The sequence below is a fragment of the Molothrus ater genome, chromosome 29 (assembly GCF_012460135.2).
Source record: "Molothrus ater isolate BHLD 08-10-18 breed brown headed cowbird chromosome 29, BPBGC_Mater_1.1, whole genome shotgun sequence".
NCBI classification, from domain to species: Eukaryota; Metazoa; Chordata; class Aves; order Passeriformes; family Icteridae; genus Molothrus; species Molothrus ater.
Window position 1 is genome coordinate 1,372,284 of NC_050506.2, and position 23,873 is coordinate 1,396,156.

General features: G+C 57.4%; 1 protein-coding gene across 1 annotated transcript; it reads left to right on the forward strand.

Moving 5' to 3' along the window:
• The first annotated feature begins 533 nt into the window (after positions 1–533).
• On the forward strand, positions 534–23,127 carry ITGA10 (integrin subunit alpha 10). Its single transcript, XM_036398007.2, has 31 exons — positions 534–782; positions 1,760–1,871; positions 3,085–3,182; positions 4,776–4,855; positions 5,419–5,533; positions 5,604–5,731; positions 6,543–6,691; positions 7,860–8,010; positions 8,086–8,251; positions 8,332–8,405; positions 9,425–9,569; positions 10,209–10,357; positions 10,471–10,614; positions 10,706–10,715; positions 11,578–11,771; positions 12,561–12,691; positions 13,369–13,538; positions 14,198–14,340; positions 14,431–14,538; positions 15,107–15,192; positions 15,271–15,412; positions 16,232–16,324; positions 17,100–17,176; positions 17,280–17,363; positions 18,041–18,125; positions 18,883–18,996; positions 19,081–19,164; positions 20,126–20,239; positions 21,271–21,363; positions 21,766–21,879; positions 22,843–23,127. Exons 1-31 carry the CDS (start codon positions 620–622, stop codon positions 22,918–22,920), a joined length of 3,594 nt encoding a protein of 1,197 aa, XP_036253900.2. The 5' UTR covers positions 534–619; the 3' UTR covers positions 22,921–23,127.
• Positions 23,128–23,873: the final 746 nt, after the last annotated feature.

Here is a 23,873-nt window from a genome sequence, read left to right on the forward strand (position 1 = left end):
ATTCCTTGAGGTTTATTTTAATTTTTTTTTTTTTTTTAAATTCCCCCTGAAAATTCCAGCCCGTCCCACAACCTCCGGCAGCACAATTTTCCCTCTGTCCTAAATCGCAGAGTTTGAATTTTTTTCCCTTTTTTATTTTTTTCCCTTTTTTTTTTTTCCTTTTTTTTTTTTTTTTTTGAACTCCGGGTGGTGGCAGTGTCACCCGGAGGACGTGGCAACCCAAAATCCACCAAAATCCACCCAAAATCCGCCCAAAACCCCACCCAGACCCCCACCACAAAATCCCTTTTTCCACCTGACTGTCCCCACACGGAATACCCAGGTTCTGTGTAGTTCAGATGGGGGAAAATTCAGATTTTTTTGGGGGAAAATTCAGATTTTTTTGGGGGGGAAAATTCAGATTTTTCCCACCCCGTTTTCCCAGAAAAAAAAAAAAAGTGGAAAAATTCCCTTCCAAGCATTCAGGACCCCCCCAAAAAAAAATCCTGCACCCACCTCCTCTCTTCTCCTCTCTCATTTTTTTCCCTGTTTTTACCACTTCGCCTGTTTTTTTTCCCTGAAATTTCGCCTCCCCCCCGCCCCATCCAAAACCGCATTTATTTTTAGCAGCCAATTGAGGATGAAGGAGGAGGGAAAAACAAACTTAAAAAAAAAAAAAAGAGGAAAAAAAACCCAAAAAAAAACCCCCAAACCCGGGGATTTTGTCCTGCTTGGAGTCGGAGCTGCAGCCATGTGGGGTGTGGGGAACCAGGGGCTGCTCCTGGCCCTGATCCTGCTCCCAGGTAACCCAAAAAATTCCATTTATTTGGGGCGATCTGGGGCTTTCTCCGGGCTAAAACTGGGACCAGAATTGGGATTAAGGTCTGGGATTGGGGCTTTGAATGATCCCAGTGCAGCCACGTGTGGTTCTCCCCTCCCTTTCTGAATTTCCAGGGGGGGAATTTTGGGATAAAATCGACCAATCTTGGTCATTTCCCCCCTCCTAATTTATTTTGGAGGGAGAAAACACCAAAATCCTTTTAAAACCAACCAGTCTTGGTCATTTCCCCCCTCCTAATTTTTTTTGGAGGGAAAAAACACAAAATCCCTTTAAAACTGACCAGTTTTGGTCATTTCCCTCCTATTAAATTTATTTTGGAGCTTTTTAGAAGGAGAAAACACCAAAATCCCTTTAAAATTGGCCAGTTTTGGTCATTTCCCCCAACTTAATTTATTTTGGAGCTTTTTAGAAGGAGAAAACACCAAAATCCCTTTAAAATTGACCAGTTTTGGGAATTTCCCCCCACTTAATTTAATTTTGAGATTTTTTTAGAGGGAAAAAACATCAAAATCCCTTTAAAAATGGCCAATTTTGCTCATTTCCTCCCAGTTAATTTATTTTGAGGGAGAAAACACCAAAATCCCTTTAAAACCGACCAATTTTGGTCATTTTTCCCCCACCTAATTTATTTTTGAGGAAGAAAAAACCAAAATCCCTTTAAAATTGACCAGTTTTGGTCATTTCCCCCCATTTCATTTATTTTTGAGGGAGAAAACACCAAAATCTCTTTGAATTTAGGGCGGGCTCAAGGGGAAACACCAAATTTAGGGCGGGCTCAAGGTGGGAAGGGGAACTCGCAAAGAGGAACTAAAAACCCGGAATTCGGGATGGAAAATCTTAATTTTAATGGGAAAAAAAATCTTATTTTTAATGGGGTTTTTTTTTGAGGAAAAAAAAAGACAAAAAAGGGGAATTTCCACCCGTCCCTCACCTCCGCAGGGGTCGCTGAGGGGTTCAACATCGACGTGGGCAGTGCCAGGGTGTTCCTGGGGCCACCTGAGTCCCAGTTTGGCTACCGGGTGCTGCAGTGGGGCAACGATGGGGACAGGTGGTGAGTGGGGCACGGGGGAAACTGAGGCAGGAATGGTGGGGAAACTGAGGCAGGAAGGGGGAAACTGAGGGAGGAATGGGGAAACTGAGGGAGGAATGGGGAAACTGAGGCAGGAATGGTGGGGAGGAGTGGGGAAACTGAGGGAGGAGTGGGGAAACTGAGGGAGGAAGGGGGAAACTGAGGCAGGAATGGGAAACGGAGGGAGGAATGGGGAAACTGAGGGAGGAATGGGGAACTGAGGCAGGAATGGTGGGGAGGAGTGGGGAAACTGAGGCAGGAAATGGGGCAGTGAGGTGGGAAAGGGGAAACTGAGGCAGGAATGGGGAAACTGAGTCAGGAAAGGGGAAACGGAGGGAGGAGTGGGGGAAACTGAGGGAGGAATGGGGAAACTGAGTCAGGAAAGGGGAAACGGAGGGAGGAGTGGGGAAACTGAGGGAGGAATGGGGAAACTGAGTCAGGAAAGGGGAAACGGAGGGAGGAATGGGGAACTGAGGCAGGAATGGTGGGGAGGAGTGGGGAAACTGAGGCAGGAATGGGGGGAACTGAGGGAGGAGTGGGGAAACTGAGAGGGGAATGGGAAAACTGAGTCAGGAAAGGTGGGGACGGGGTGGGAAAGGGGAAACTGAGGTTGGAAAAGGGAAACTGAGGCAGGAGTGGCGAAATTGAGGGAGGAAAGGGGGGAAACTGAAGCAGGAGTGGGGAAACTGAGGCAGGAAGGGGGGAGGGAGGTGGGAAAGGGGAAACTGAGGCAGGAGTGGGGAAACTGAGGTTGGAAAAGGGAAACTGAGGCAGGAAAGGGGAAACTGAGGGAGGAGTGGGGAAACTGAGGCAGGAAAGGTGAGGAGAGAGGAGGGAGGTGGGGAAAAGGAAAACGAAGGAGGGGAGGGGGGAAACTGAGGCAGGAAAGGGGAGAAGGGAGGGGGAAACTGAGGCAGGGAGGGGAGGTTGGAGCGGGGAAGGGGAAGCGCGGGAGGAGCTGGAGGCTGCAGACAGACGGACAGACAGAGACAGATAGACAGACAGAGACATACAGACAGACAGACGTGGGTGGCACAGCCTGGCACGGTGCCCACCCCCCAATAAAAAAAAAAAAAAAAAAAAATCAAAAATGTGGCCAAAGCTGTGTTAAAGCGGGGGGGTGGGGGGGTGGTGACATCCTCGATGTCCCCTTTGTCACCCCCCCCTCCCCATTTTGTCCCCCCCCCACCCCCAGGCTGCTGGTGGGGGCCCCATGGGACGGGGACGGCCAAGGGGACATCTACAAATGCCACGTGGGACCCCAAAACTCCTCCTGTGCCAAGGCCAACCTCGGTACCCGGGGTGAAATTTGGGGCCTCCATGGGGGTTTGGGGCCTCCATGGGGGTTTGGGGCCTCCGTGGGGGTTTGGGGGCTCCATGGGGGTTTGGGGGGCTCCGTGGGGGTTTGGGGGCCTACATGGGGGTTTGGGGGCCTTCATGGGGGTTTGGGGCCTCCGTGGGGGTTTGGGGGCCTTCATGGGGGTTTGGGGCCTACATGGGGGTTTGGGGGCCTCCGTGGGGGTTTGGGGGCCTCCGTGGGGGTTTGGGGGGCTCCGTGGGGGTTTGGGGCCTACATGGGGGTTTGGGGCCTCCGTGGGGGTTTGGGGCCTCCGTGGGGGTTTGGGGCCTCCATGGGGGTTTGGGGCCTCCGTGGGGGTTTGGGGCCTCCATGGGGGTTTGGGGGCCTTCATGGGGGTTTGGGGCCTTCATGGGGGTTTGGGGGCCTTCATGGGGGTTTGGGGGCCTCCGTGGGGGTTTGGGGGCCTCCGTGGGGGTTTGGGGCCTACATGGGGGTTTGGGGCCTACATGGGGGTTTGGGGCCTACATGGGGGTTTGGGGGCCTCCATGGGAGTTTGGGGCCTCCATGGGGGTTTGGGGGCCTTCATGGGGGTTTGGGGGCCTCCATGGGGGTTGGGGGCCTCCATGGGGGTTTGGGGCCTACATGGGGGTTTGGGGGCCTTCATGGGGTTTGGGGGGCTCCGTGGGGGTTTTGGGGCCTCCGTGGGGGTTTAGGGCCTCCATGGGGGCTTGGGGCCTCCATGGGGGTTTGGGGCCTCCGTGGGGGTTTGGGGGCCTACGTGGGGGTTTGGGGGCCTCCATGGGGGTTTGGGGCCTTCATGGGGGTTTGGGGCCTCCGTGGGGGTTTTGGGGCCTACATGGGGGTTTGGGGCCTACATGGGGGTTTGGGGCCTCCATGGGGGCTTGGGGCCTACACGGGGGTTTGGGATTTCTGAGGGTTTGGGGATTCTGTGGGGATTTGAGGGAGTCCCACGTGGGACCCCAAAACTCCTCCTCTGTCAAGGCCAGCCTCGGGGGGTGGGGGGGTGAAATTTGGGGGTTCCATGGAGGTTTGAGGGTCCCTGTAGGTTTTGGGGTCTCTGTGGATTTGTGAGGTGGATTTGGGGTTCCCTGGGGGTTTGGGGATTTGAGGGGTCCCTGGAGGTTTGAGGGGTCCCATTGGGACCCTAAAACTCCTCCTGTGCCAAGGCCAACCTCGGTACCCAAGGGGGGGGGGTGTGAAATTTGGGGGGTCCCTCTGGATTTGGGGGTTCTGGGGGGGTTTGGGGGACCTTGTGGACTTTGGGATTTCCGGGGGTTCGGGATTCCCTGTGGATTTTAGAGGTCCCTGTGAATTTGGGGGTTCCTTGGGGATTTGGGGGTTTCTCTGGGGGTTTGGGATTTCTGTGGGTTTGAGGAATGTCCCTGTAGGTTTGGGGTTCCCTGTGGGTTTGGGGGAAGTTTTGGGGCTCCCTGAGGCCCTGACCCTCCCTGTTCAAAGTGGGGATGCTGCACTATGGGGAGCCCCCCACAGCCCAGAGCCCTGCTGAGGTTTTGGGGTCCCCCCCCCGAGGTGCTCACCCCCTTTTTGTCCCCGTTGTCCCCAAGGGGCTGCAGTTCCGTGGCTCAGCAGCAGCGCCGGGCACCTCGGCATGACCCTGGTGGAGTCCAAGGACGGGGGATTGGTGGTGAGCAGAGGGAAACTGAGGCGGGAGCGGGGAAACTGAGTGGGGAGTGGGGAAACTGAGGCGGGAGTGGGGAAACTGAGGCGGGAGTGGGGAAACTGAGGCAGGAATAGGGAAACGGAGGTGGGAATGGGGAAACTGAGGTGGAGTGGGGAAACTGAGGCGGGAATGGGGGCAGTGAGGTGGGAATGGGGAAACTGAGGCGGGAGTGGGGAAACCGAGGCGGGAAAGGGGAAACTGAGGCAGGAATGGGGAAACGGAGGTGGGAAAGGGGAAACTGAGGCGGGGATGGGGAAACTGAGGCGGGGATGGGGAAATGGAGGCGGGAGTGGGGAAACGGAGGCGGGAGTGGGGAAACGGAGGCGGGAGTGGGGAAACGGAGGGAGGAATGGGGGCAGTGAGGCGGGAATAGGGGAAACTGAGGCGGGAATGGGGAAACTGATGCAGGAATGGGGAAACTGAGGCAGGAGTGGGGAAGCTGAGGCGGGAATGGGGAAACTGAGGCAGGGGCTGTGGGGAGGGCGGTGATGTCACTGCTGTGACCTCGTGTCACCCCCCTCCCCAAGGCCTGTGCCCCGCTCTGGTCCCAGCAATGCGGCACCTCCGTGTTCAGCTCCGGCCGCTGCGTCCAGCTCGACCAGGAGCTCCAGCTGGTGGCCACCATGGCCCCCACGGCCCAGCGTGAGTGGGGTGGCACCTCCTGGGACCTCCTGGGACCTGCCACCCCCGGTGTCACCGTGTCCCCTGCCAGGCTGCTCTACCTTCATGGACATCGTGGTGGTTCTGGACGGCTCCAACAGCATCTACCCCTGGGAGGAGGTGCAGGCCTTCCTCGGGAACGTCCTGGCTCGCTTCTTCATCGGGCCTGGGCAGACCCAGGTCAGGCCACCACGGTGTCCCCGGGGCTGGGGTGGTGTCCCCAGGGCAAGGGGACTGTCCCCAGGGCAGTGCTGTTATCCCTAAAGTGATGGCATTGTCCCTTGGGGTGATGCCATTGTCCCTGGGATGATGCCAGCCTTGGGGTGATGCCATTGTCCCTTGGGGTGATGCCACCTGGTGTGGCACCTTGGTGGGGCCACCACAGTGTCCCCAAGGCTGGGATGGTGTCCCCAGAGCAAGGGGACTGTCCCCAGGGCAGTGCTGTTGTCCCTAAAGTGATGGCATTGTCTTTGGGGTGATGCCATTGTCCCTTGGGGCGATGGCATTGTCTGCCCTAGGGATTTCAGGGGTCCCCATGGAGTTGGGGATTCTCTGGGGATTTGAGGGGTGTCCCTGTGGGTTTGGGGGTTGCCTGGGGGATTTGAGGGATGTTCCTGTGGATTTTGGCATTCCTTGGGGGCTCACTGGGCGTTTGAGGTGTTCCCATGGAGTTGGGGGTTCCTTGGGGGTTTGGGGGTTCCCTGGGCATTTGAGGTGTTCCCATGGAGTTGGGGATTCCTTGGGGCTTTGAGGGGTCCCTGGGGATTTGAGGGATGTGGTTTTGGGGTTCTCTGGGGGTTTGGTGGATGTTTTGGGGTTCTGGCTGTCCCCATTCCAGGTTGGGGTGCTGCGGTACAGGGAGCACCCAGTGCAGGAGTGAGCGCTGGGGCAGCACCGTGGGGATTTGGGGGTTCCCAGTGGATTTGGGGGTTCCCTGTGGATTTGAGGGAGGTTTTGGGGTTTTCTCTGGCTCTGACTGTCCCCGTTCCAGGTTGGGGTGCTGCAGTACGGGGAGCACCTGGTGGAAGAGTGGGCGCTGGGGCAGCACCCCACAGCTCAGAGCCTGCTGGAGGCTGCGCGGAACCTGACCCGGCAGGAGGGCAGGGAGACCAGGACGGCCATGGCCATCCGGGAGGCATGGTGGGACTGGGGCGGGATTGGGGCGGGATTGGGGTGGGATTGGGGGTGAGATTGGGGGTGAGATTGGGGGTGGACCAGGGCTGGGATCGGGATGGGATTGGGGGCAGGATCGAGATCAGGAGTGGGACTGGGATTGGGATGGGACTGGGGGCAGGATCGGGATGGGATTGGGGCTGGGATCAGGATTGGGAGTGGGGGCAGGATCAGGATTGGGAGTGTGAGCAGGATCAGGATTGGGAGTGGGGCTGGGATTGGGATGGGACTGGGGGCAGGATCAGGACTGGGAGTGGGGGCAGGATCGGGGTGGGATTGGGGGCGGGATTGGGGTCAGAGTTGGGTCTGGGAGTGGGGCTGGGATTGGGGTCAGAGTTGGGTTTAGGGTCTAGGTTGGGATCGGGATTGGAATTGGTATCGGGTTTGGGATCAAGTCAGGATTTGGACTGGGATTGAGGCTAGGACTGGGGTCAGGATTGGTGCTGGGATCAGGATCAGGGCTGTGACTGGGATCAGGATCGGGGTGGGGATCAGGGTCAGGGTTGGGAGCAGGGTCAGGGTTGGGATCTGGGTCAGAGTTGGGATCAGGATCAGGGCTGTGACTGGGATCAGGATCGGGGTGGGGATCAGGGTCAGGGTTGGGAGCAGGGTCAGGGCTGTGACTGGGACCAGGATCAGGGTTGGTACTGGGATCAAGGTTGGGATCAGGATCAGGGCCGTGACTGGGATCAGGATCAGGGTTGGTACTGGGATCAAGGTTGAGATCAGGATCAGGGCTGTGACTGGGATTAGGATCAGGGTTGGTACTGGGATCAAGGTTGGGATCAGGATCAGGGCCGTGACTGGTACTGGCATCAGGGTTGGGATCAGGATCAGGGCTGTGACTGGGATCAGGATCAGGTTTGGTACTGGGATCAAGGTTGGGATCAGGATCAGGGCCGTGACTGGGACCAGGATCAGGGTTGGTGCTGGGATCAGGGTTGGGATCAGGATCAGGGCTGTGACTGGGATCAGGATCAGGGTTGGTACTGGGATCAAGGTTGGGATCAGGATCAGGGCTGTGACTGGGACCAGGATAGGGTTGGTGCTGGCATCAGGGTTGGGATCAGTGTCAGGCCTGGGGCAGAGTTCATCCTGGCTGCCCAGGGGCTCACTGTCCATCACCCTCCCACAGCTCCGAGTCGTTCAGCCCCGCGCGGGGCGGGCGCCCGGGGGCCGCGCGGCTGCTGCTGGTGCTGACGGACGGGGAGTCCCACGACGGGGACGAGCTGCCCGCGGCGCTGGCCGAGTGCGACCGCCGCAACGTCACCCGCTACGCCATCGCCGTGAGGGCCCCGCCACCCACCCTGTGTCCCCCTGAGCCCCCGGGGCTCCTGCTGAGCCCTGTCCCCCCCACTCAGGTGCTGGGGCATTACCTGAGGAGGCAGCAGGATCCCGAGGATTTCATCCGGGAGATCAAGTTCATCGCCAGCGACCCCGATGAGAAGTATTTCTTCAACGTCACGGATGAGGCCGCCCTCAATGACATCGTGGATGCTCTGGGAGATCGGATCTTCAGCCTGGAAGGTGCTGGTTTGGGGCTGGGATGACGGGAAGGGCTGGGGATTCCAGCTGGAGGAGCTGAGTCTCCTTCCTGCCCTGCTCAGGTACCCACGGGGACAACGAGAGCGCCTTCGAGCTGGAGATGTCCCAGATCGGCTTTTCCATCCACCACCTCGAGGTGATCCTGTCCCTACTGAGTCAGAAAGGCTAAATCCACTTTATTAGGACACCCATTCCTTTTTATATTCTGGTTTATGTTCTGATCAGTCCTTTAATCAAAACATTGGCTAATTAAAAAGCCACCCTTCGGTAATCAACACACATTAACGTGTTCACAAACACCAGGTGCAGAAAGTTAAGATAGGAATTGTTTAAAATTCTTTTCCCTGAGCTTCTCACAGCCTTGGGAAAGCTGTGACCACAATGATCCCACTGGGAAAGGTGGAAAACAACCCTGAGCCCATCTCACCCCTGGCATGGCAGGGGGGCATTGGTGGGGTGTTGTATTTGTGAGGTGCCCCGTGGCAGGAAGGAATGATGGATCTGACTCCACGTTCTTAGAAGGCTGATTTATTATTTTATGACACTGTATTATGTAAAAGAATACTAAACTAAGCTATACTAAAGAATACAGAAAGGATACAGAACAGAAGGCTGGAAAGATATTAATGAAAAACTCTTGTGACTCTTTCCAGAGCTTCGACACAGCTTGGCTGTGATTGGTCATTGAGTAAAAACAATTCCCATGAAACCAATGAAACGATGTCCAGACAAATTCCAAAGCAGCAAAACACAGGAGAAGCGAATCAGAGAATTATTGTTTTCATTTTTCTCTGAGCCTTCTCATCTTCCCAGGAGAAAAATCCTGGGCAAGGAGATTTTTCCAGAAAAATCTGACGGAGCCAGCGGGGCTTGAGGACACAGCGGGGCTGTGATTGGTCGTTAAGTAAAAACAATTCCCATGAAACCAATGAAACAATCACCAGTTTGGACAAACAATGTCCAAACACATTCCAAAGCAGCAAAACACGGGAGAAGCGAATCAGAGAATTATTGTTTTCATTTTCCCCTGAGCCTTCTCATCTTCCCAGGAGAAAAATCCTGGGCAAGGAGATTTTTCCAGAAAAATCTGACGGAGCCAGCGGGGCTTGGGGACACCGGAGGCATTGTGGTGACGTGTGCCACCCATCCCAGCAGGACGGGATCCTCTTTGGAATGGTCGGAGCCCACGACTGGGAGGGGGGCGTGCTGGAGGAGAGGCAGCGTGGGCGCGTTGTCCCAGCCCGTGGGGCGTTCCAGGAGGAATTCCCGCCGCAGCTGAGGAACCACGCGGCCTATCTGGGTATGGGGGAGCCCCCTGGGGCCGCGGGGGGGTCAGCCGGGTTTGGTTCCAAATCCCCTCGGGATTTGGGATGAATCAGGGGCGTTCCACATCCTGGAGGGCAGCGGTGAAGTGGGGGTGCTTTGTGGAGTGGGGTGTTTGGGGTGCTGGGTGATACAGAAGTGTTCTGTAAATTTGGGGTGCCCTGGGGATAGTCCATGGAATGGATGTTTGGGGTGCCCTGGGGATGCTCCATATAATGGATATTTAGGATCCTTGGTGATACTCTATGTCCTGGAAATTTTGGGTGCCCCGGGAATACTCCAGGGATGCCCCAAACCCAGATATTTGGGGTGCCCTGGGGACGCCCCAAACCCGGATATTTGGGTGCCCTGGGGATGCTGCATGTCCCGGATATTTGGGTGCCCTGGGGGTGCCCCAAACCCAGATATTGGGGTGCCCTGGGGATACTCCATGTCCTGGATATTGGGGTGCCCTGGGGATGCTCCATGTCCCGGATATTTGGGGTGCCCTGGGGATGCCCCAAACCCGGATATTTGGGGTGCCCTGGGGATGCTGCATGTCCCGGATATTTGGGGTGCCCCAGGACCCCCCTGTCCCTCCGGGGCCGTCCCCCCTCTGACCCTGCTGTCCCCCCAGGGTACTCGGTGTCCTCGCTGCAGCTGCCGGGGGGGCAGCGCCTGTTGGTGGCCGGTGCCCCCCGGTTCCAGCACAAGGGCAAGGTCGTCCTCTTCCAGCTGGGCCCCACGGGCACTGTGACGGTGGCCCAGGCGCTCCTGGGGGACCAGGTGAGGGGTGCTGGGGTGGGGGACCAGGTGAGCGGTGCTGGGGGGCCCTGAGGGCTTTGGGGGAGGGAGTTTGGGCCCCCTCCCCTCGGCCTCACAGCCCCTTGCACCCCCAGATCGGCTCCTACTTCGGCAGCGAGGTGCTGGCCCTGGACCTGGAGGGAGATGGGGACAGCGAGCTGCTGCTGGTGGCCGCGCCCTCCTACCTGGGCGGGCAGAGCTGGGAGACCGGGAGGGTCTACGTGTACCGGGTGGGGCAGGTGAGACCGGGAGGGGCTGGGGTGGGCCTGGGGGTGTGGGGCAGGTGAGGCTGGGAGGGGCTGGGTGTGTGGGGCAGCTGTGAGGGGAAAGGGGAGGGTCTGTGTGTGCTGTGTGGGGCAGATGAGGGGGCAGGTGTGGGTCTGGGGGTGTGGGGCAGCTGTGAGGGGAAAGGGGAGGGTCTGTGTGTGCTGTGTGGGGCAGATGAGGGGGCAGGTGTGGGTCTGGGGGTGTGGGGCAGCTGTGAGGGGAAAGGGGAGGGTCTGGGGGTGTGGGGCAGGTGAGAGGGGCTGGGGTGGGCTTGAGGGTGTGGGGCAGGTGAGAGGGGCTGGGGAGGGTCTGTGTGTGCCATGTGGGGCAGGTGTGGGTCTGGGCATGTGGGGCAGGTGTGAGGGGAAAGGGGAGGGTCTGGGGGTGTGGGGCAGGTGAGAGGGGCTGGGGAGGGTCTGTGTGTGCCGTGTGGGGCAGGTGTGGGTCTGGGGGTGTGGGGCAGGTGTGAGGGGAAAGGGGAGGGTCTGGGGGTGTGGGGCAGGTGAGAGGGGCTGGGGAGGGTCTGTGTGTGCCGTGTGGGGCAGGTGTGGGTCTGGGGGTGTGGGGCAGGTGTGAGGGGAAAGGGGAGGGTCTGGGGGTGTGGTGCAGGTGTGAGGGCAGGGGGAGGGTCTGGGCGTGTGGGGCAGGTGAGAGGGGCTGGGGAGGGTCTACATGTCCCGAGTGGGGCAGGTGAAGGGGCAGGGTCTGCGTGTACCTGTGGGGCAGGTGTGGGTCTTGGGGTGGGCCTGGGGGTGTGGGGCGGGTGAGGGGATGGGAACTGGGGCAAACTGGGGCAGGGGATGGGAGCATCAGCGGGATGCAGAGGGACTGGGAGGGAGTTTGAGGCGGTGGCGGGAACACGGTGGCATTGAGGGGGCGCCTGTCCCTTGGGGGGTACCGAGGGTCGCCCCCCGCACCCCCCAGGAGCGCCTGAGCCCCGCGGGGGTCGCTGCTCCCCGAGCCGAGGCCGCAGGATTCCCGGTTCGGCTCCGCCCTGGCCGCGGTGCCCAACCTGAGCCAGGACGGGCTGGCCGGAGCCGTGGTGGGGGCACCGCTGGAGGACGGGCACCGAGGGGCGCTCTACGTGTTCCACATGGCCCCGGGCACCCTCCTGCCCCGCTGCAAACAGGTGAGACAAGGCTGGCAGCGGCTGCAGTGAGCGCCCTGCCAACACTTGTGGGGCTGGGGTACACTGTCACTGGATAGGGACAGCCCGGAATGGGGACATGGAGAGGGGACAGGGACAGCCCGGGAATGGGGACATGGAGAGGGGACAGGGACAGCCCAAAATCAGGGACATGGAGAGGGGACAGGGACACCCCGGGAATGGGGACATGGAGAAGGGACAGGGACACCCTAGGAATGAGGAATAGGGACATGGAAAAGGGACAGGGACACCCCGGGAATGGAGACATGGAGAAAGGAGAGGGACACCTCAGGAATAAGGATATGGAGAGGGGACAGGGACACCCCGGGATCAGGGACATGGAGAAGGGACAGGGACACCCTGGGAATGGGGACATGGAAAGGGGACACTCTTATAGTGTATTGTAATTAAGAAATAATTAGCTTCTGATTGTGATGGCGTGAATTAGAACACCTGTATTGTCTCACCCTTCACATGAGACTGAAAATAGAATAAAAGTTTTAAAAACTTTTAAAATAAAAGTTTATATTTATTTTATTTTATTTTTACTTTTAAAATCTTTACTTAATTTTATATTTTATTTAACTTTATTTTAAAAGTTTTAATTTATTTTATTTTTACTTGATTTCATATTTTATTTAACTTCATTTTAAACGTTTATATTTAAAACTATTCATTCTATTTTGTAAGACCAACTAAGCCTCTCAGTCACCCCATCTCTGGGCCACAGAAGGGCTTAAAAGTTAAAAATTCAAAATTCTCGTTTGCCAGCGCATCGAGGCGGCGGCGCTGGGCTGGAGCCTCCGGTACTTCGGGATCAGCGTGGATGGACGGACGGACATGGACGGGGACGGACTGGTGGACGTGGCTGTGGGGGCGCAGGGGGCGGCCGTGGTGCTGCGGTGAGCAGGGGATGGGGACAAGGGACAGGGATACCCCGGGAATGGGGACATGGAGAAGGGACAGGGACAAGGGACAGGGACACCCCGGGAATGGGGACATGGAGAAGGGACAGGGACAAGGGACAGGGACACCCCTGGGAATGGGGACATGGAGAAGGGACAGGGACATGGAGAGGGACAGGGACAAGGGACAGGGACACCCCGGGAATCGGGACATGGAGAAGGGACAGGGACAACCCGGGAATGGGGACATGGAGAGGGACAGGGACAACCCTGGGAATGGGGACATGGAGAAGGGACAGGGACATGGAGAGGAGACAGGGACAAGGGACAGGGACACCCCGGGAATCGGGACATGGAGAAGGAACAGGGACACCCTGGGAATAGGGACAGGGACATCTTGGGAATAGGGACATGGAGAAGGGACAAGGACGTGCAGAAAGGACAGAGACACCCTGGGAATGGGGACATGGGGAAAGGACAGGGACGTCCTGAGAACAGCGACATTTGGGCCATGGGGACATTGAGGAGGAAAGGCACTCGGTGCCTCAGTTTCCCCTTGTGAGAACCAGGGACGCTCCCGGGACCCTCCCGGCGCTCTGCACGCCTCAGCCCGGACCCAGGGCAGGCTGTCCCTGTCGCCAGGCTGAGATGCCCGGTGTGGCCGTGTCCCGCAGGTCCCGCTGGATCCTCCAGGTGGCCGCGGCGGTGTCGGTGGAGCCGGCGGCCGTCAGCGTCACCCGGCGGAATTGCCGGCGCGGCGGCTCCGGCGCCGTCTGCCTGCGCGCCCGCCTCTGCTTCCGCGCCCAGAGCCGCGCCCGCAGCGCCCCCCAGGGCATGGACGTGGGTGAGTGCGGGCCTGGCCGTGTCCCTGGAGCAGCCCAGAAACGTCTCAGAGCAACCCAAAGCGTCCTGGAGCCACCCAAAGGGGTCCTGGCAGTGTCCCTGGAGCAGCCCTGGCTGGGTGGGGAGCACCCCAGGAACATCCCAGAGGGTCCTGGGAGTGTCCTTGGCACACCCCAGGAACATCCCAGAGCATCCCAGAGGGTCCTGGAGTGACCTAAAGAGTCCTGGGAATGTCCTTGGAGCACCCCTGGCTGGGCAGGGAGCACCCCAGAAACATCCCAGAACATCCCAAAGGGTCCTGGAGCATCCCAGAGCATCCCAGAGGGTCCTGAGAGTGTCCCTGGAGCATCCCTGGCTGGGCAGGGAACATCCCAGAGCATCCTTGGAGCATCCCAGAGGCTCCTGGAGCATTCCAGACCATCCCGAAGGGTCCTGGGAGTGTCCCTGGAGCATCCCTGGCTGGGCCTGGAGCATCCCAGAGCATCCCAAAGGGTTCTGGAGCATCCCAGAGCATCCCAAAGGGTTCTGGAGCGTCCCAGACCATCCCCAAAGGCTCCTGGCAGTGTCCCTGGAGCATCCCCGGCTTTCCCTGGGGGTCCCTCCCACCGGAGCAGCCACTCCCGCAGCTCTCCCGGCGCTGACCCGGCCCCTGTCTCGCAGCTCTCTGGTACAACGCGTCCCTGGAGGAGCGGAGCCCGGGATCCCGAGCCGCCTTCGACTCCGGGGCCCGCCGGCTGCTGCGGCGCCGCGTGGAGCTCCCGCTGGGCCGGCAGAGCTGCGCCCGCATCCCCTTCCACGTCCTGGTCAGCCCCGGGGCTCCTCCCCTCCCTCCCGGCCCCGTCCCCGGGGTCCCGCCCGGATGAGGCTGACGGGGTCCCCCCCCGGTTGTGCAGGACACCTCGGATTACCTGCGGCCCCTCAGCCTCAGCCTCACCTGGGCGCTGGATGAGGCCGCCGGGTCTGTGCTGGATGAGGCGTCTCCCACCTCCCTCCGCAAACTGGTGTGTGCTGGGAAGGGCGTGCCCGGGCACTGGGATTGCCCCTGGACACCGGGATCGCCCCCGGGCACTGGGATTGGCACTGGGATCACCCCTGGGCACTGGGATTGGCATTGGGATCACCCCTGGGCACTGGGATTGCCCCTGGACACCGGGATCGCCCCCGGGCACTGGGATTGGCACTGGGATCACCCCTGGGCACTGGGATTGGCACTGGGATCACCCCTGGGCACTGGGATCACCCCTGGGCACTGGGATTGGCACTGGGATAACCCCCAGACATTGGGATCATCCTGGGGCACTGGGATCACCCCTGGATTCCAGGATCACTCCCGGGGCACTGAGATCATCCCCAGACATTGGGGTCACTCCCAGGTACTGGAATCACCCTCAGACACTGGGATGATCCCCGGGCACTGGGATCACCCCTGGGCACCAGGATCGGCACTGGGATCACCCCTGGGGCACTGGGATCACCCCTGGGGCACTGGGATCACCCCTGGGGCACTGGGATCACTCCTGGATCCCAGGATCACCGCCAGACACCGGGATCACCCCTGGCTCCTTCCAGATCCCGTTTTTCAAGGATTGCGGCGAGGACGACGAGTGCGTCACCGACCTGGTGCTCAAGGCCACCACGGACATCGTGGGCTCCAGGTACCCCTGGTGTCCCCCCAGTGTCCCCATGGTGTCCCTGGGATGCCAGGAGCCCCCTGTGACCCCCCTGGCCTCCAGGCAGAGCCCCCACGTCCTGCGGAAGGGCCGGAGGCGGATGCTGGTGGAGGTGGAGCTGGAGAACAGGGAGGAGAACGCCTACAACGCCAGCCTGTGGCTGCAGCTGCCTGGGAACCTCCACTTCTCCAGCCTCGTACTCCAGGTACAGCCTGGGGGAGCCCAAATCCCTGAGGAGCCCCACCAAGTCCCTGAGGAGCTCCTCCAAACTGTCCCACCAAATCCTTGAGGAGCCCCTCCAAAATGTCCCACTAAATCCATGAGGAGCCCCTCCAAACTCTGCCACCAAATCCCTGAGGAGCCCCTCCAAACGCTCCATCAAATCCATGAGGATCTCCTCCAAACTCTCCATCAAATCCATGAGGATCTCCTCCAAACTCTCCACCAAATCCATGAGGAGCTCATCCAAAATGTCCCACAAAGTCCTTGAGGAGCTCCTCCAAACTCCCCCACCAGGGTCAAGATGGAGACCCAGGTCTTTGGAGAACCTCTGGGGTGATTCTTGTCCCAACCCCTCCGCCCATTGCAGGTGGGATGGGTTGGAGTCTGTTGGATCCCCAAACTGATTCCAAGGGGGACGAGGGCGTCCATGGTGTCCCCAGCCTCTCCCAGGTGGCAGCTGGGGCTCCGTGGTGTCCCCAACCTCTCCCAATTGGGACATGGGGCTCCATGGTGTCCTTAACCTATTCCATGTGGGAGTTGGGGCTCCATGCTGTCCCCAGCCTCTCTGAGGTGGGACATGGGGCTCCGTGGTGTCCCCAACTCCTCCCAGGTGGGACATGGAGCTCCACAGTGTCCCCAACCTCTCCCAGGTGCCAGCTGGGGCTCCGTGGTGTCCCCAGCTCCTCCCAGGTGGCAGATCATGTTCTGTTGGTCCCCCGTGGCCCCCCCAGGGGTCCATTGCTGCCACCTCCGGGTGTCCCAAGCCCCCCAGCTCCATGTCCCCGTGGTGTCCCCCTGGCAGGAGCCCAGCTCGGTGAAGTTGGAGTGCTCAGCCCTGGGGGGGCACCGCCGGCGCTGCAGCGTGGGGTACCCCGTGTTCCGCTCGCAGGCCAAGGTAGGACCCCAGGGAACCCCCAGGGAACGCCCCGTTCCCCAGCCTCGTGCTCCAGGTGCAGCCTGGGGGGAGCCCAAATCCCTGAGGAGCTCCTCCAAACTCTCCCAGCAAATCCCTGAGGAACCCCTCCAAACTGTCCCACCAAATCCCTGAGGAGGTCCTCCAAAATGTCCCACCAAATCCTTCCAAACTGTCCCACCAAATCCTTGAGGAGCATCTCCAAACTCTCCACCCAATCCCTGAGAAACCCCTCCAAAATGTCCCATCAAATCCCTGAGGAACCCATCCAAACTCTCCCACCAAATCCCTGAGGAGCCCCTCCAAAATATTCCACCAAATCCATGAGGAACCTCTCCAAACTCTCCACTAAATCCATGAGGAACCCTTCCAAAATGTCCCACCAAATCCTTGAGGAACCCTTCCAAAATGTCCCACCAAATCCATGAGGAACGCTTCCAAAATGTCCCACCAAATCCATGAGGAACGCTTCCAAAATGTCCCACCAAATCTTTGAGGAACCCTTCCAAAATGTCCCACCAAATCTTTGAGGAACGCTTCCAAAATGTCCCACCAAATCCATGAGGAACCCTTCCAAAATGTCCCACCAAATCTTTGAGGAGCCCCTCCAAACGGTCCCACCAAATCCATGAGGAACCCATCCAAACTCTCCCACCAAATCCCTGAGGAGCCCTTCCAACCTCTCCCAGCAAGTCCCCGAGGAGGATCCCTGTCCTCCAGAGCCCCTCGGGACCCCCCAAACCCCCCGTGCCCCCAGGTGTCCTTCACCCTGGAGCTGGAGTTCAGCTGCTCCGTCCTGCTGGACCGCGCCGAGCTCACGCTCAGGGCCACCAGGTATGGGCGGGGCCGAGCCCTGGGGGGGGAGGAGACGCAGCCCAGGGGGCGTGGCTGGGATTTGGGGACACTCCCGAGTGTGTCCCCACACCCCCCCATGTAGTGACAGCACGGAGCTGACACCGCAGGACAACGTGGTGGAGCTGTCGGTGCCCATCCGCTACGAGGCCAACGTGTTCCTGTCCAGGTGGGGCTGGGGGGGTCACAGAGGGGGGGACACCCAGGAGGGATGGGACACCCCAAAAACACTGACCTGCAGAGTGGGGGGGGGGTCACTGATGGGGACACCCATGAGGGATGGATGGGACCCCCCCCCCAAAAACACCGACCTGCAGAGTGGGGTGGGTGTCACTGATGGGGACACCCAGGAGGGATGGGACACCCCAAAAACACCAACCTGTAGAGTGGGGTGGGTGTCACTGATGGGGACACCCGGGAGGGATGGGACACCCCAAAAACACCGACCTGCAGAGTGGGGGGGTCACTGATGGGGACACCCATGAGGGATGGATGGGACCCCCCCCCCAAAAACACCGACCTGCAGAGTGGGGGGGTCACAGAGGGGGGGGACACCCATGAGGGATGGATGGAACCCCCCCAAAATACCAACCTGCAGAGTGGGGGGGTCACAGAGGGGGGGGACACCCATGAGGGATGGATGGAACCCCCCCAAAATACCAACCTGCAGAGTGGGGGGGTCAGGGAATGGGAACCCCCCTGTGCTCCCCCAAAAACACCGACCTGCAGAGTGGGGGTGGAGTCACTGATGGGGACACCCACCATGGATGTGACCCCCCCAAAAACTCCAACCTGCAGAGTGGGGGGCTCAGGGAAGGGGATGTGACCCCCCTGTGTCCCCCCCAGTGCCACCAACCTGCCCCGCTATGAGCTGCACCCCCTGGGCACCTTCAGCCCCAGCCCCGGCCCCGAGTTCACCACCACGCTCAAGGTGAGAAGATGAGGAAGATGATGGTGATGATGATGGTGATGGTGATGATGATGATGATGATGGTGGGGAGGGTGGTCTGGGGGGGTCCCGAGGAGCTTTGGTGGGCAGGGATCCTCCTCAGGGATTTGGTGGGACAGTTTGGAGATGCTCCTCAGGGATTTGGTGGGCAGGGATCCTCCTCAGGGATTTGGTGGAGAGTTTGGAGATGCTCCTCAGGGATTTGGTGGGACAGTTTGGAGGAGCTCCTCAGGGATTTGGTGGGACAGTTTGGAGGGATTTGGTGGGACAGTTTGGAAGAGTTCCTCAAGGATTTGGTGGGACAGTTTGGAGGAGCTCCTCAGGGTTTTGGTGGGACAGTTTGGAGGGATTTGTTGGGACAGTTTGGAAGAGTTCCTCAAGGATTTGGTGGGAGATTTTGGAGGGGTTCCTCAGGGATTTGGTGGGACATTTTGGAGATGCTCCTCAGGGATTTGGTGGGAGATTTTGGAGATGCTCCTCAGGGATTTGGTGGGACAATTTGGAGATGCTCCTCATGGATTTGGAGGAGTTCCTCAGGGTTTTGGTGGGACGTTTTGGAGATGCTCCTCAGGGATTTGGTGGGACATTTTGGAGATGCTCCTCAGGGTTTTGGAGATGCTCCTCATGGATTTGGTGGGAGATTTTGGAGATGCTCCTCAGGGATTTGGTGGGACATTTTGGAGATGCTCCTCACGGTTTCGGTGGAGCTCACCTCGCTCCCCGCCCCTCCCCAACCCAGGTGCAGAATTTGGGGTGCTACCCCCTCCAGAACATCACCCTGCACATGGCCCTGCCAGCTCTGGGCCACCGTGGGGCCACCATCCTGTCTGTCACCAAGGTCCTGGCTGAAAATGTGAGTCTGGGGGACACTTGGGGGAGCCTTAGGGGGGTCCCCCCTTTGGGGTGCCCCCTGAGCCCCCCCTGTGCCCCCCCCCAGGCCTCCTGCAGGCTGCACCCCCCCCATGAGGGGACCCCGGTGGTCCCGGTGCCCCCCGAGGAGCTGCTGCACACAGAGAGGCTGGTAGGGCTGCCCGTGCTCCCCGGGGGGGTCCCCAAAACTCCAGGAGGGTCCCCAAAACTACAGGGGGGTTCAGGGAGAGTCCCCAAAACTCCAGGAGGGTCCCCAAAAACTCCAGGGTGGTTCAGGGGGGATCCCCAACAGTCCATGGGGTTTGGGGGGGTGCCGGGGTTTGGGGGGCTCAGGGGGGGATCCTCACCCCACCCTGGGATTTGGAGGGTTCAGGGATTTGGGGGTTCAGGGAGATCCCCACCATTTCCAGGGGGTTTTTGGGGGTTCAGGGGGGTCCCCACCATTTCCGGGGGATTTGAGGGTTTCAGGGGGGTCCCCACCATTTCCGGGGGGTTTTTTGGGGGTTCAGGGGGGTCCCCACCATTTCCGGGGGGGTTCAGGGGGATCCCCACCATTTCCAGCGGGTTTGGGGGGATCCCCACCATTTCCGGGGGGGTTCAGGGGGGTCCCCTCCATTTCCGGGGGGTTTTTTGGGGGTTCAGGGGGTTCCCACCATTTCCGGGGGGTTTCTGGGGGTTCAGGGGGGTCCCCACCATTTCCGGGGGGGTTCAGGGGGATCCCCACCATTTCCGGGGGGTTCAGGGGGATCCCCACCATTTCTGGGGTTTTTTTGGGGGGTTCAGGGGGGTCCCCACCATTTCCAGGGTGTTTGGGGGAGTTCAGGGGTGTCCCCACCATTTCCGGGGGGTTCAGGGGGATCCCCACCATTTCCGGGGGATTTGAGGGTTTCAGGGGGATCCCCACCATTTCTGGGGGGTTTTTTGGGGGTTCAGGGGGATCCCCACCATTTCCGGGGGGTTCAGGGGGATCCCCACCACTCCCAGGGTATTTGGGGGGTTCAGGGGGGTCCCCACCATTTCCGGGGGGGTTCAGGGGGGTCCCCACCATTTCCGGGGGGTTTCTGGGGGTTCAGGGGGCTCCCCAGCGCTGCCCCCCCGGTTCTGCCCCCCAGGACTGCTCCAGCTGCCGCTGCCTGGAGCTGCGCTGCCGCCTGGCCCGGCTGGGGCGGGGCGGGGGCGTCTCCGTCCGGCTCCTGCAGAGCCTCCACGAGAGATTCTTCAGCGGGGTGAGCGCGGGGGGCGCCCGGGCCGCGAGGGAGCCCCCCCTAATTAAATTACATCAAATAGATTGAATTAAAAATCCCTCAGTTAAAAAGAAGGGGAAAAAAATAAATTGTTTGTGTTCATTTTTATTTTTCGGTTTTTATTAGAATTATAATTTAAAAAAAAATTATTCTTATTTTATTTAATTTTATTGGTTTTTTTACTTCTATTTTATTTTGTTGTTTTATTCAATTCTATTCTTATATTTTATTTTTTATTTTATTATTGTGCTTAATTTTATAGTGTTATTCAATTTTATTGTTTTATTTAATTTTATTATTTTATTTCATGTTGTTATTGCTGTATTTAATTTTATTACTGTTTATTTAATTTTACTATTATTTAATTTTATTCTAATTTTATTTACTTTTAGTTATTATTTTATTTAACTTTATTGTTTTATTTAATTTTATTATAATCTTATTTACATTAAATTATTATTTTATTATTGTATTTAACTTTATTATTATTGTATTTAATTTTATTATTATATTTAATTTTATTATTTTTATTTAATTTTATTATTATTGTATTTAATTTTATTATCTTTTTTTTACTTTTTATTATTATTTTATTATTGTATTTAACTTTATTATTATTGTATTTAATTTTACTATTATATTTAATTTTATTTTTTAATTTAATTTTATTATTATTTTATTTCATTTTATTATAATTTTATTTACTTTTTATTATTATTTTATTATTGTATTTAACTTTATTATTATTGTATTTACTTTTAATTATTATTATATTTAATTCCATTATTGATTTTATTTAATTTTACTATTATTTTATTTCATTTTACTATAATTTTATTTACAATTAATTATTAATCTATTATTGTATTTAACTTTATTATTACTCTATTTAACTTTATTATTATTCTATTTAACTTTACTATTATTCTATTTAATTTTATGGTAATTTTATTTAATTTTACGATTATTTTTTTGAATTTTACGGTGGTTGTTGTTGACTTCCCCTCACCCAGGTGCAGTTCAGGAGCCTGAGGCTCATCAGCAGTGTCTGGCTGGGGGTCGAGGGGGGGCTCTTGGTGCTGGAGGAGGGGGCGCAGCGCAGGGAGGTGGGGCCCCCCCAATTCCCCATTTCCCCCCTCCATCCTTGCTTTGCTCCCCAAATTCCCCATTTCCCTCCCCAAATTCCCTCCTTTCCCTCCCCAAATTCCCTATTCCCCCATCCCCGTTTTCCCCCTCCAAATTCCCCATTTTCCTCCCCAAATTCCCTCCTTTCCCTCCCCAAATTCCCTCTTTCCCCCATCCCCAATTTCCTCCCCAAATTCCCCATTTCTCCCCCCAAATTCCCATTTTCCCCCCTCAATCCCATTTTCCCCCCAAATTCCCCATTTCCCCCCTCAATCCCATTTCCCCCCCAAATTCCCTATTTCCCCCCAAATTCCCCATTTCCCCCCAAATTCCCATTCCCCCCCCCCCCAAATTCCCCTTTTCCCCCCGATTCTCGTCCCCAGCTGGTGCTGGAGGTGCTGCGGGGCCGGCGGCTCCCGGTGTCGCTCTGGATCCTGGGGGGCAGCGCCCTGGGGGGGCTCCTGCTGCTGGCCCTGCTGAGCCTCGGCCTCTGGAGGGTGAGGGGACAGTGGGGACACCGGGGGGGACACCGGGGGGGACACCAAGAGGGGGACACGGTGGCACTGAGGGGTCACACAAAGGGGGACACCAATGGGAGGGGCCATGGTGGCACCTTGGGGTGACAGCGAGGGGGGGCACGGTGGCACTGAGGGTGACACTGAGGGGGAGCGTGGTGGCACCTTGGGGTGACAGCGAGATGGGAGCATGGTGGCACCAAGGGGTGACATCGAGATGGGGGCACGGTGGCACCTTGGGAGGGTCACGATGCCACCTGGGTTGGTCGTGGGCGTGACACCGAGGGGGGAGACGTGATCACCTTGGGAGGGTGACAATGTCGGTGTCACCTGGGGGTGGGCATGATGTCACCCTGGGGCAGGGTGACAGTGTCACCTTGAGAAGGTCACATTTTCACCTTGGGCGGGTCACGATGTCACCTTGGAAGGGTGGCAATGTCACCCCCAGGGTGAGGGGTGGGTCCATTCCCATTCCCCATTCCCATTCCCCATTCCCATTCCCATTCCCCCATTCCCCATTCCCCATTCCCATTCCCCATTCCCATTCCCCCATTCCCATTCCCATTCCCCATTCCCATTTCCCCATCCCCATCCCCATTCCCATTCCCATCCCCATTCCCCATCCCCATTCCCATTCCCATTCCCCATTCCCCATTCCCCATTCCCATTCCCATTCCCCATTCCCATTCCCCATTCCCCCATTCCCCATTCCCATTCCCATTCCCCATTCCCCATTCCCATTCCCCATTCCCATTTCCCATTCCCCATTCCCATTTCCCATTCCCCATTCCCATTCCCCCATTCCCCATCCCCATTCCCATTCCCCATTCCCCATTCCCATTCCCCCATTCCCATTCCCCATTCCCCATTCCCATTTCCCATTCCCATTCCCATTCCCCCATTCCCATTCCCCATTCCCATTCCCATTCCCTCCTCTCCCCCCAGCTGGGATTCTTCTCCCACCCAAAGCCCTCCCAGGAGGAGGAGGAGGATGAGGAGCAGGATGAGGATGAAGAGCACTGAGGTGACAGCTCTGCTGGTGGCACGAGGACATCCAGGAATGTCCCTCTGGAGCCCATTCCAGGCCCACGCCAGGGTTTGGGATTGGTGGAGGGACGAGGAGGAGCCGCTGGAGCCCCGGGGATGGAGCAGGGGGAACATCTGGGAGTGGGAAAAGTGGGAATGCCCTGGAATGGAGCAGCTCCAGCAATAAAGCTCCAGCCTGTGGAACTGCTGTGGCCTGCACGTCAGCTGGGACAGGAATTCTTCATCCAAGGGGGAAAAAACCCCTGGAGTTATCCCAAATGTAACACAGAGGGAGGGGGGAGATCCAAATCCCAGCTCCCCACACTCAAATCCAGGCTCAAATCCAGGATTTTGAGGATCAGGAATGTTGGAATTCCTGCTTCTCAAGTCCAGGATTCTTGGAATTCCTGATTCTCAAATCCAGGATTTTGAGGATCAGGAATGTTGGAATTCCTGATTCTCAAATCCAGGCTCAAATCCAGGATTTTGAAGATCAGGAATCTTGGAATTCCTGCTTCTCAAATCCAGGATTCTTGGAATTCCTGATTCTCAAATCCAGGCTCAAGTCCAGGAATCTTGGAATTCCTGCTTCTCAAATCCAGGATTTTGAGGATTGGGATTCTTGGAATTCCTGCTTCTCAAATCCAGGTTCAAATCCAGGATTTTGAGGATCGGGAATCTTGGAATTCCTGCTTCTCAAATCCAGGATTTTGAAGATCAGGATTCTTGGAATTCCTGCTTCTCAAATCCAGGATTTTGAGGATCGGGAATCTTGGAATTCCCGATTTCCAGCAGGATGTGGAAAAGGGAAGAGGTGGAAGCAGGAACCGATGGATGTCACCCCCAGAAATCCCCATTATCAGGAGAGCTGGGTGAGAGAGGAAAGTCCTGGGATCAATTTCCAAACCCAGCTGGATTTTCCCAAAAAGCAAAAGCTCCTGCCCCGGGAT

Coding starts and splice junctions, on each gene's coding strand:
- ITGA10 (XM_036398007.2), top strand. CDS start 620: ATGAAGGAGGAGGGAAAAACAAACTTAAAAAAAAAAAAAAGAGGAAAA. Junction 5,732..6,542: donor TCGGGCCTGGGCAGACCCAG/GTCAGGCCACCA, acceptor TCCCCGTTCCAG/GTTGGGGTGCTGCAGTACGG. Junction 15,193..15,270: donor ACGGACATCGTGGGCTCCAG/GTACCCCTGGTG, acceptor CCTGGCCTCCAG/GCAGAGCCCCCACGTCCTGC.